This window comes from Chaetodon trifascialis, chromosome 19, assembly GCF_039877785.1.
Source record: "Chaetodon trifascialis isolate fChaTrf1 chromosome 19, fChaTrf1.hap1, whole genome shotgun sequence".
Lineage (NCBI taxonomy): Eukaryota > Metazoa > Chordata > Actinopteri > Chaetodontiformes > Chaetodontidae > Chaetodon > Chaetodon trifascialis.
In genome coordinates, this window is record NC_092074.1 from 24212713 (window position 1) to 24226256 (window position 13544).

The following is a 13544-nucleotide window of genomic DNA, read 5'->3' on the forward strand; positions in this document are numbered from 1 at the left end:
CCTCTGCTGGTCACCTCTGAGACAACACGCACAGTCAGTCACACTTTGACGTTATTACCGTGTTTTTAGTCCACAGCTCTCAGCGTTCTGTCCTCATGTGAAGTCCCTCTGCAGAGGCCAGGAAAGACCAGGACCTGGGTCTGGACAGGGTCTTCAGGGTCTTCACTCTTTCTTCTTCTTCTAAGTAAACAAACTGTAAAATAATGTTACAGCAACACATCGTGCGTTGAACTACTGCCATTTTGCAGTACTCTGTACTACATAACTACTACATCTACTTCTACTCAGTACTGTGTAATTTGTCCTTTCAAGGACACAAATCAGTATTTCTGGAACAAATATTAGAAGCACATGTGAAACCCTGTGAGCTCTTCATCAGCGATTCTCCATAAAAACAACAAAAAAAACCTAAAAATGATCAAAACTGTTGAAATATGAAAAGGTGAACTTTGACAGCATGTCAGATAAAAATGAAAGACGGACAAACTTCATCAAGAGGACGCAAAAGAAGGTGCTGCTGAATGTCCACAAGGGGGCGTCAAACTGTGACAGTGAGACACACACACACACACACACACACACACACACACACACACACACACACACACATTATATTTTGGTGGTTTTGTCTTCTTTACATAAAGTGACATCATGAATCTCAAGTTTCTTTGTCCAAAGATGAATCAAGTCAAATATTAAAAAGATCAGGACAAATCGTCCATCTGTCTGTTTGCGTGTCTGTTTGTGTCCGTCTGTCTTTTTTTTTGTCCTTCTGTCTGTTTGTCTCCGTCTTATGATCTCAGTCAGAATAATGACATCCGTCCTCTGGACATATGTCCACTCAGCTGGTGAAGCTCTGTGGGGTCTTAAAAGGCTTCAGGAGACCAGTTCTGAAGACACGAACCCGCATTTATGATGATTGGACCAATCGTGAATGAGTAGTGGCCATTTTCCTGCTAAGCCCCGCCTCTTTTAAATGTCTCCTGACAGTCAGTTTCTTTATTCAGTGTTTCCTGTTCTTCTAGGTGTCGCCACACCTGAGCGACGTCAGCGCTGTTTCAGTCTAATTGGCCTGTCAGAGGAGCGTCTCCTCGTTGGCTACTTCCTGTATGTGAGCAGGTGAGACACACCTGAGGAGGTGAACAGAGGAGGCAGAGAAACAACAGAGCAGACTCGTTTTATTCTGAGCGCGTCCAATTTTTAAAGATTTAACGTTTTTATTAAGAAGTGAGCGGAAAACGCTTCCGGTTCTTTTGATTTACGCCTGAAACTTTCACTCTGACTGCAGCTGAAAATGCTTTCATCCTCCTCTTCCTCCCTCCTGCTGCCTCTCCTCCTCCTCTCCGTGCTGTGGCCTGCCGCAGCGGCGGAGGACGCGGACTGCCGTGGCGTCTTCCGCTCCGGTCAGGACAACTTCGTGCTGGACGCCGAGGACGCGGTGAGCGAGGGAGCGGCTCTGCTGGCCACCGCGCACGTGCGCGCCGCGGAGGACTGCGAGCGCGCGTGCTGCGAGGACGCGCGCTGCAACTTGGCTCTGCTGGAGCCGCCCGGAACCGGAGCGGCAGCGGCAGAGAACCTCACCTGCATCCTTTTCAACTGCGTCCACAGAAACCGCTTCGCGTGCAGGTTCGTGAACCAGCGCGGATACCGGAGCTACATCAGAGAGTCGGTGTTTGTCAAACACCTGCAGGGACCAGGTGAGTCCACACTTTCGATATCTACAGGATCAATACCAATCATTATCATCAATATCAGTCAATAATAATAATATGATCCAAGGATTCTGGTTGTGACTGACTAGACTCAGACTCAGACTCAGACTCAGACTCAGACAAACTTTATTGTCATTGAGTAAACAGCAAGTGAACACTGAATGAAATTTCTATTGCAACAGGCTCGATTCAGGGTTGAAAATTTTTAAAAAGTATATATAAAGTATATATAAGTATGTAGTGATATGTACAAGTATGTTAAAAGTATTTTAAAATAAACAGCAGAATACACACTGAGGTTACTGTAGAGGTCATCAGGGAAGAGTGACCTGAGGTGTATCAGTGGAGTAACAATACTAATACAGAGTCCAGCAGTGATGGTCTGGGGGTCTGGTCCTGCACCGAACCTCTTTCAGAGGCCAGCAGGGAGAACAGACCACGGTGGGGGTGTGATGATGCTTCTGGCACGGGACATGCAGCGTTTAGGTGCGATGTCCTGAACGGACGGGAGAGATGTCCCAATGATTTTTTCTGCTGTCCTCACCGCTGTCCTCACCGCTGTCCTCACGTTCTTCCAGTCAGCAGCGCTGCAGCCTCCACACACCACAGAGATGCAGCTGGTCAAGATCTCTCTGTGGCGCTGCTGTAGGACGTGGTGAGGACGGGCGGGGGCAGGTGGGCGGAGACAGGTGGGCTCTCCACATCACAGGAGGAGACACGAGGCCTCAGTGTTCCTAATGAAGACATAAAGAGTTCACTGTGTCACACCACAGCACACTGATATACCAGTAACTGTACAAGTACATGATAGAATACTGCAGTAATACTGCAGGTATGACGGTGACACTGTTCATGTCTGCAGGTAAATTCAGTCACTGTGCTTTATAGCACTGATTCCAACCAATAGGATTACAGATGAGAGGCTGATTGAGACACTCCTCCAACCAATGTGAGTCAGCCGGCAGCCGGAACACCTGACCACACCTGAACACAGCTGGACACACCTGAACACAGCTGACCACACCTGGACACAGCTGGACACACCTGAACACAGCTGGACACACCTGAACACAGCTGGACACACCTGGACACAGCTGGACACACCTGGACACAGCTGGACACACCTGGACACAGCTGGACACACCTGAACACAGCTGAACACACCTGCTGCTGCTGCTGCTGCTGCTGGACTCAGACTAGCCCAGAGTCTGAAGATGAACTGACTTTGCAGGACTCAGAGTGAAGAACGACTTCCAGCTTGGATCCAAAGAACTCGTGTTTCTGTCGTGGTTTTGAGGACGAGGTGCTTCAAACTGTCAGAATCCTTCATGGGGCAGCAGCGCCTCGGTCCATGAGGACTAGTCCATACTGGTTTGAGTCCAGGACAGACTCGCTGATTTGGAGGCGGTCTGGTAGCTGGAGAGGTGACTTCACCTGCAGGTACCGAACCCTCACCTGTGTAATCAGAGGGATGAATCTCTTCTTCTGAAGCAGCAGCAGGGGAAGAAGTACTCAGATCCTTTACTTCAGTAAAAGTACACAAGTATTATGAGTCTAAACACTGTTTGAAATCCTCTCATGATGTCTTGCTCATCTCAGCTCTGATTGGTTAGCACACTCTTCAGTGGTGAGTCACATGACCAGAGCGATTGAGGTCATGTGACTCATTTGACCTAAATACTTGACAAACTCATGATCTTCGTCCTGAAACTGTTTAGAAAAAGAGTTTCATGAAAATCATTTGTCATGTGACGTCACTGTGTGTCTTCAGGTGAGCAGACTCCGCCCATAGCCATCCCAGGTCGTGATGTCATCATTCAGCCCGGAGAGACAGTGACGCTCAACGGCATCGAGAGCCTGGCGCTGGGCGACGCCCACATCACCAACTACCAGTGGGCTCTGGAGAATGGCGACGATGACGTCAAGATGGAGGTAAAAACTGCTGAACTGTAGGGGGCGGGGCTTAGCACAGGTAGAGCTAACCAATGGGATATCCGCTGAAGAGAAACAGCTGCGCTGATCCTAACAAATGAAGGGAAATTACTCATTACTCAACCAATCCGGAGCCTGAAGCCAGCTGCCCCCCCTCACCTGAAGACCTAAGAGCCAGAATCTGATGTCAGTGCATGGAAATGGTTAAACTGGGGCATCAAACATCTCCCATTGGTCAGCTGGTCCACCTCCAGCGTGCCTCAAAGCACAGAGAGCTCCTGAGGACGCCACGCGGTACAAGGTCATGGTTCCTCTCTTGCGCTGAGGTTTTCATGAAGAACTCCATCAGTGTCTGCTGAAGGGACGGAAGGTCGTCCTCAACATTAAGAAATGCTTTTAGACACAAAGAAGGTTTGACGCGAGAAAACTGAGACAGGTGACGTGAGCAGAGACGAGGACGAGGTCTGCAGCTCGGACCAACGTAAGAGATCATCAGCACGGCCGGCAGATCGGGCGGGACCCTCAGAGACAGCTGGTGGCGCTGTGGACGCACCAGGAGGACAGCAGCATCTGTAGTTCAGGACCCTTCATGTCCTCCAGGTGTTGTAACCACAGCAATGAGAATCCTCTTCATGACATCTACGATGTTTCTTCATCTTTGACTCATTTATGAGCGCGCTCATACTCTGAACTCTTCATCATGTCTTCATCATTTTTATACATCGGGTGTTTTGATTTGAGGTCAAAGGTGAATTTCCACGAGTGGACGTCAAAGACATCTGACGGTTTATGTTCAGTGCCGAGGCGTCCACGATGCCAAACTCCATTCAAAATTCCAGCAAGTTTTATTCCACCTTCGTTTCAACAGAAATGTCTTGTACAGGTGAGCGTGCAGGTAAATTCAGCCTGTGTGTGGTCCCTGACAGAGCTCGGTTTTAGACGCAAACCTTAGTATTTGGAGAGACAGCGTCCTCCATGTTTGCGGGCTGGTTTTTGTCTGTCTGGAGGTTTGTTTCCTTTGAATGATGTCACTCTGCTCCAGTTTTAAATGACCTTATTTTTGAATGGGATTCTGCAGAAGACAGATCTACCTGACCAGGTGCGACTCTCCAACCTGCAGCCAGGCTCCTACGTCTTCCGGCTGACTGTCACCGACTCCAAGGACAAATCACACTCCGCCAAGGTCACCGTCCTCGTCCTCAGCCCGGAGCTGTCCACCTGTGAGTGACCGACTCTGCTTTATTGACGGTTTATTGACGATCTTCTGATAAAAACACAATGAGTTGAGAGTTTCGGTGAATCAGTGTTTGTGTTGTCTCACTCATGATCCACACCTCGACTCAAACTGGTCAGACTGGAATGCTTGAGAGACACACACACACACACACACACACACACACACACACACGCCCTGGGGCGTCATGAATGTTTTCAGAGTTCAACAGGCAGTTTGAGCTGCTCTGAGATCAGCTCCAGTCTCAGGTTGTAAAACTGTTGAGTAACGTAACTGACTGCAGTACTGACTGTTACCATGGTTACCAGACACACCCTGTGCTGTGGGTTAATGTTCGAAGACGTCAAACAGAAATGTCAGTACTGACAGTACACAGATACTACGCTGGTATAAAGTCAAACTGTAGCAGGCAGTACACAGGCTGTGTACAGGCAGTACACAGGCTGTGTACAGGCAGTACACAGGCTGTGTAAAGGCAGTACACAGGCTGTGTACAGGCAGTACACAGGCAGCTCGGACAGTGTCGTCTGTTTCTTTATCGTGTCAGAAACAGACATCGGTAACGTCCTCCCTCCTCTCTCTCAGTGTACTGTCGAGCGCCGCCGAAGATCGGCCCGTGTCGCGCTGCGTTTCCTCGCTGGCATTACGACGCTGCGACGGGCAACTGTGAGCAGTTTATGTACGGAGGATGTAAACAAAACAACAACAACTTCCTGTCTGAGAACGAGTGTTTGTCCGCCTGCAGCGGAATCACAGGTGACCACACCTCACTGTACACACACAGTACACAGAGTACACATACAGTACACATACAGCAGACACACGGTACACACACAGTACACATACAGTACACACACAGTACACACACAGCACACATACAGTACACACACAGTACACATACAGCAGACACACGGTACACACACAGTACACATACAGCACACACACAGTACACACACAGTACACAGAGTACACACACAGTACACATACAGCACACACACAGCACACATACAGTACACACACAGTACACACACAGTACACAGAGTACACACACAGTACACATACAGCACACACACAGCACACATACAGTACACACACAGTACACATACAGTACACACACAGTATACACACGGTACACACACAGTACACATACAGTACACACACAGTATACACACAGTACACACACAGTACACACACAGCACACATACAGTACACACACAGTACACACACAGTACACACACAGCACACATACAGTACACACACAGTACACATACAGTACACACAGTACACACACAGTACACACACAGCACACATACAGTACACACACAGTACACACACAGTACACACACAGTACACACACAGCACACATACAGTACACACACAGTACACACAGTACACACACAGTACACACTTGAATCGTTGTTTTACTGCTGATGATGTTTTTGTTTTTGTGTCCACAGCGACGTCAGAGAGGAGCGTCGCTCTGCCCTCTGCTGGTCAGTCCCACAATGCACCTCTTCATATCAGCTCTGCAGCATGTTTAGAGTGTACAGGATAAATGTGTGTGTGTGTGTGTGTGTGTGTGTGTGTGTGTGTGTGTGTGTGTGTGTGTGTGTTCAGAGGTGTGTGGGTCGGATTGTCGTGTGAATCAGTTGACCTGTGGCAGCGGCTGCTGTCTCGACAGAAGTCTGGAGTGTGACGGTGTGAAGCACTGCAGCGATGGATCAGACGAGGAACACTGCAGCAAATGTAACACACACACACACACACACACACACACACACACACACACACACACACACACAGCCCAAAGACCAAGTCTGAACCCTCAGAAACATCTTTGAAGTGAGGACCAGACAGGTCCTCACTATGTCCAAACCTCACCATGGTCCTCACAAAGATAGACAAACGCACGCCTCCAACAATGACCTTCCTCGTCCTCCTCTTCCTCAGTGAACCAGACCTTCACCCGCCTGCTGAACATCAATGTGAACGAGAAGAAAGGTCAGCGCTTTAGTCTCTATCTCTGAACACCTGCTAGCACTTGATGCTAAGTAGCTCCATGCTAATATTGAGTGTCGGCCCCCCAGCTCGGTGCTCAGAGCCCCCCCACACCGGCCCCTGTCGGGCAAGTCACACCCGCTGGTACTACGACCCCCTGAACAGGAAGTGCTACCGCTTCACCTTTGGTGGTTGTGACGCCAATGGAAACAACTTTGAAGAGGAAAAAAAGTGCAGCGAGACCTGCGACGGAGTGACGGGTACAAAATACACACATGTACTGTAAACAGAGGGTAGTACTGCTAATATCACATCAGTACATATGTTCCATGAAGTACATTTACAGCTGTTCCCTGTCGTCCATCTTTTATGTTTTTAGCTGTTGCATAAAGTTCCATATAGACCATACTACACAGTGTCGATCATGCCGTACCACACCATAGTATGCACCATAGTACCACACCATAGTACCACACCATAGTACCACACCATAGTACCACAACATAGTACCACAACATAGTACCACACCATAGTATGCACCATAGTACCACACCATAGTATGCACCATAGTACCACAACATAGTACCACACCATAGTATGCACCATAGTACCACACCATAGTACCACAACATAGTACCACAACATAGTACCACACCATAGTATGCACCATAGTACCACACCATAGTATGCACCATAGTATGCACCATAGTACCACACCATAGTACCACACCATAGTACCACAACATAGTACCACAACATAGTACCACACCATAGTATGCACCATAGTACCACACCATAGTATGCACCATAGTACCACAACATAGTACCACACCATAGTATGCACCATAGTACCACACCATAGTACCACAACATAGTACCACAACATAGTACCACACCATAGTACCACACCATAGTACCACACCATAGTATGCACCATAGTACCACAACATAGTACCACACCATAGTATGCACCATAGTACCACACCATAGTACCACAACATAGTACCACACCATAGTACCACACCATAGTACCACACCATAGTACCACAACATAGTACCACACCATAGTACCGCACCATAGTACCACACCATAGTACCACACCATAGTACCACAACATAGTACCACAACATAGTACCACACCATAGTATGCACCATAGTACCACACCATAGTATGCACCATAGTACCACAACATAGTACCACACCATAGTATGCACCATAGTACCACACCATAGTACCACAACATAGTACCACAACATAGTACCACACCATAGTACCACACCATAGTACCACACCATAGTATGCACCATAGTACCACAACATAGTACCACACCATAGTATGCACCATAGTACCACACCATAGTACCACAACATAGTACCACACCATAGTACCACACCATAGTACCACACCATAGTACCGCACCATAGTACCACACCATAGTACCACACCATAGTACCACAACATAGTACCACAACATAGTACCACACCATAGTATGCACCATAGTACCACACCATAGTATGCACCATAGTACCACAACATAGTACCACACCATAGTATGCACCATAGTACCACACCATAGTACCACAACATAGTACCACACCATAGTACCACACCATAGTATGCACCATAGTACCACAACATAGTACCACACCATAGTATGCACCATAGTACCACACCATAGTACCACAACATAGTACCACACCATAGTACCACACCATAGTACCACACCATAGTACCACAACATAGTACCACAACATAGTACCACAACATAGTACCACACCATAGTACCGCACCATAGTACCACACCATAGTACCACAACATAGTACCGCACCATAGTACCGCACCATAGTACCACACCATAGTACCACAACATAGTACCACACCATAGTACCACAACATAGTACCACACCATAGTACCACAACATAGTACCACACCATAGTACCACAACATAGTACCACACCATAGTACCGCACCATAGTACCGCAACATAGTACCGCAACATAGTACCGCACCATAGTACCACAACATAGTACCACACCATAGTACCACAACATAGTACCGCAACATAGTACCACAACATAGTACCGCAACATAGTACCACACCATAGTACCGCAACATAGTACCGCACCATAGTACCACAACATAGTACCGCACCATAGCACCGCACCATAGTACCGCACCATAGTACCGCACCACAGTACCACACCATAGTACCGCAACATAGTACCGCACCATAGTACCACACCACAGTACCGCACCACAGTACCACACCACAGTACCGCACCATAGTACCGCAACATAGTACCGCACCATAGTACCACAACATAGTACCGCACCATAGCACCGCACCATAGTACCGCACCATAGTACCGCACCACAGTACCACACCATAGTACCGCACCATAGTACCGCAACATAGTACCGCAACATAGTACCGCACCATAGTACCACAACATAGTACCACACCATAGTACCACAACATAGTACCACAACATAGTACCACAACATAGTACCGCAACATAGTACCACACCATAGTACCGCAACATAGTACCGCACCATAGTACCACAACATAGTACCGCACCATAGCACCGCACCATAGTACCGCACCATAGTACCGCACCACAGTACCACACCATAGTACCGCAACATAGTACCGCACCATAGTACCACACCACAGTACCGCACCACAGTACCACACCACAGTACCGCACCATAGTACCGCAACATAGTACCGCACCATAGTACCACAACATAGTACCGCACCATAGCACCGCACCATAGTACCGCACCATAGTACCGCAACATAGTACCGCACCATAGTACCACACCACAGTACCGCACCACAGTACCACACCACAGTACCGCACCACAGTACCACGACATAGTACCGCACCATAGTACCACACCACAGTACCACACCATAGTACCGCACCACAGTACCACGACATAGTACCGCACCAGAGTGCCACACCACAGTACCGCACCATAGTACCGCACCACAGTACCACGACATAGTACCGCACCATAGTACCACACCACAGTACCACACCACAGTACCGCACCATAGTACCGCACCATAGTACCACACCACAGTACCGCACCACAGTACCACGACATAGTACCGCACCATAGTCCACAACACAGTACCACACCACAGTACCGCACCATAGTACCACACCATAGTACCGCACCATAGTACCACACCACAGTACCGCACCATAGTGCCACACCACAGTACCACACCACAGTACCGCACCATAGTACCACACCACAGTACCGCACCACAGTACCGCACCACAGTACCGCACCATAGTGCCACACCACAGTACCACACCACAGTACCGCACCATAGTACCACACCATAGTACCACACCACAGTACCGCACCATAGTACCACACCATAGTACTTCCTGCTTCCACTTGTGCTCCCTTCAGGTTCTTCTCTCCTGATGGGATGATACAGTTATTTAAGTTTATGTTTGTTTATGTATGTTAGTACTATGTTGTGTTGTGGAGAAGTATTTTGTTGTATTGATATGTAGTACCACACAGTGCTGTGTGGTAACATTAAGCAGTATTTTGTGGTATTCGTCTCTGCAGAGCGGAACGTGTTCTTCAGAGGGATGTTTGACCGCTTTGAGACGGAGGAAGAAAATGACTCCGGTGAGAAAATTCACTTCTCGTCTCAAACGTAAATAATCACCTGCCCGACAGGAAGTGACATCACTCTCTGTCCTCAGGTAACATCGCGCTGGCCGTTCTTCTGTCAGTGGCCATCTTGGCTCTGCTGGCAATCCTCACCTACTGCTTCCTCAAGTCCAGGAAGCAGCGCTCCCATAGGCCCGTGCCCCCGGGTCCCGCCCACGCGGAGCAGGAGGGGCTGGTTTACAACAGCACCACCAAACCTGTATGACATCATTAACGCTGCCGACACGACCGTCACCAAACGTGTGACATCATCAGCACAGTCACCATGGAGATGCTGGCAGCTGCTGGTTTCAGGTGAGCGACACGTTTGTGGGTCTTTGTTCGGACTGAAGCGTCTCAACATTCTCTGGTGGACGAAGCGTTCAGATGTTCATGTCGCCGTCAGGATGAACTCTAATAACTTCATTGATCCTCTGAACTCTAATAAGTTTATTGATCCTCTGACATCATCAGCGCCACCATCAGGTCAGCAGCTTGTCCACCACTTTGCTTTATGAGCAAACACCTGCAGGACCAATGACATCAGCCTCAGCTGGACTTAATGTGTACTGCTAATTAGCTAATGTTAGCATGCTAACACACAGAGCTAAGATCGTGAACATGGTAAACTTCAGAAAAGCTAAATGTTAGCATATTAGCATGCTAATGTTAGCATTTAGCTCAAAGCTATTTTCTGCCTTCCTGTCGTTGTCGTTGTGGCTTTTTGTCATTTCTGGTTATTTTTCTTGATTTTTGAGTTTCCTGATTTTTTTCTTTCAGTTTTCGGCTGTTTTAAAGTTTTTTTTGGTCTAAAGGACGTTCCTGTTCCTCACAGCAGCGTAAATGGATTTTTATTTTCAGTGTTGTGGAAACTGTTCCTGAAACCAGCCGAGCTGAGTTTTGCCTCGGCGGCGTTTCATAAATCACATGAACGTCTTCTTGTGTGTATGTATATAAATATTTCTATATATCAGTTTGTGTTGAATATATTTATGATCTGTGTTTGGGTGTTTGTTTTTAGAAAAAGAGAAACATGTAAATGTTGATTTTCAGCTGTTTGACTGTAGATGTGAAGTTCTTGTTTGAATCTCAGGTCGTTAAAATCTGCCGTTATCATGTTTTTAATGTTTTTAATCTTCAGCTTGTTAATAAAGAACAACAACAAACGGACACTTTCTCCTTTTTTGAGCTGATAATCTTCACTTCGAGGTGAACCTGAAACATATCCAAACAAACTCTGACGTGTTTTCTGAAGCTTTCGGACGTTCAAAAGATGAAAGTCTGAAACAAAGTGTGAGACAAAAAATGAGACAAACATGAAAGAATAAATTAAAAATTAAAATTGAAAAGCATTAAAAAGAACATTCACACATAAAGATTTGGCACATTTTGGGGATTTTTATTCAGTTTTACTATCTGTGGAAACACTGTCGCCTCGCAGCTACAAGTTTGCATGTCCTCCCCGTGCTCACCTGGTGTATCCTCCATAAACATACCCCCACTAAAAACATGCAAGATCACCCCCTGACCAACAGTGACGACAAAGGAACTCATCCCCAGCCGCCGGTCGGCTGGCAGCCCACCGTCTGCCCCGGAGGAAGGACGGATGGGTTAAAAGCAGAGAAAGAGTTTCACGTATGCATGGCGTGTGCAGTTTCCCCCCCAACTCTGCATGTGGTGTTGACTGTGACAGATAAAGGGTGTCAGACTGCACACTGTAAAAAGTGTTGGTCTGTTTGGGTTCATCATTGAATATTCTTCTGATCACAAATACTCGAAGGAACATTTGAATGTTGTGGTTCATTAATGAGGACACAATTTTAAATACTATTGGGTAGTATACGTGTGGTAGTAGTAGTACTGCATCATATTGCATAAGTATTTTTATGTAGTAAGTAAGTAGTAAGAGTCAGACAATGTATTGCAGTAAAAGTACAAAATTTCCCTCTGAGATGTAGTAGAGTATGTACAGAAGGTAGCATGAGAGGAAAATACTCAGGTAAAGTACAAGTACCTCAGTTTTAAGTGGAGTACTCGAGTAAACGTCGTAGAGTTGATTCCAGCACTGAAGAAAATCTCCAGACTTGTTTTGTTTGCGCGACAGGCTGAAACTAGTCTGAGGAGCGGCTCAAACCGGTTCGAGGTGCATGGACTGTGCTCGTCTTCCTCGCTCTGAACTCGTTCAAACACTGAACACATTAAAGTCTCAGCGACTCTCAAACGTCCTCACGTCTGTTTCTGTCTTTAAGTGGCTTTTTGTTTTGTTTTGTTTTGTTTTGTTGTGGACTTTTCTCACAGTGCAGTTTTCTGTGTGTCCAGCAGGAGGAGACATAGTTACCAATATAACTCCTGGCCAGTCTGCTCATATTCTGTTCATGTTTTAACACCACTGACAAAAACACACTTTATACAGAAATCCTTTGAGTCCCTGAAGGCACCACATCCTGTGGCGTGTCTTATGATTTCACACTAAACTGCACATTTTAATAATTTTTTATTTAACAGGTCTCAATTACTCCACAGTGCAACTTTAAAGTATTTTATTTTCTACTCCTACTCTCCTGCATTAATTCCATGTATTTACCTTTCGTCCAAAGTGACTTAACTGCTTTCAGCCTGAAGATACGAGAACTGCAAAAATCCTGTAAATACGTACAGCTTAATCAGGTACAACAGTGAGATGTTAACGGACATACAGGTGAGTTTTCAGTCACCTCAACAGTTTATACAAGTACAGTTCAAACCACAAGTCGATTAATCAATCAGCTGATTTGACAAAGATCTAAATGAATCGGAGACCTTTCTGAAAAATGAAAAATTGTGAAGTCAAACATGATGATTTGCTGTTTCTTCTCGTCTTAAAGGGAAGTGAACTCAATCATTTTGAGGTGTGTAATGTCCTTCAGACACAAGACATTTGAAGGCATCACTGTGGAGCTCTGCTGCCCTCCAGTGGTTGAAAAGAGACAAATGCA

The 13544-nt window shown here is 46.7% G+C and overlaps 1 protein-coding gene across 1 annotated transcript; it reads left to right on the forward strand.

The window, feature by feature from the left end:
- Positions 1-1270: 1270 nt before the first annotated feature.
- LOC139347407 (kunitz-type protease inhibitor 1-like) lies at positions 1271-10843 on the forward strand. The gene is made up of 10 exons (XM_070986984.1): positions 1271-1697; positions 3484-3644; positions 4723-4864; positions 5464-5634; positions 6336-6371; positions 6496-6624; positions 6829-6879; positions 6966-7136; positions 10483-10545; positions 10623-10843. Exons 1-10 carry the CDS (start codon positions 1295-1297, stop codon positions 10793-10795), a joined length of 1500 nt encoding a protein of 499 aa, XP_070843085.1. The 5' UTR covers positions 1271-1294; the 3' UTR covers positions 10796-10843.
- The last annotated feature ends 2701 nt before the right edge of the window (positions 10844-13544 follow it).

Excerpts from the sequence above, each read along its gene's own strand:
- LOC139347407 (XM_070986984.1), top strand. The coding sequence starts at position 1,295 with ATGCTTTCATCCTCCTCTTCCTCCCTCCTGCTGCCTCTCCTCCTCCTC. Across the intron at positions 7,137-10,482 it reads GACCTGCGACGGAGTGACGG|AGCGGAACGTGTTCTTCAGA; the intron begins GTACAAAATACA and ends TCGTCTCTGCAG. Across the intron at positions 10,546-10,622 it reads GGAGGAAGAAAATGACTCCG|GTAACATCGCGCTGGCCGTT; the intron begins GTGAGAAAATTC and ends CTCTGTCCTCAG.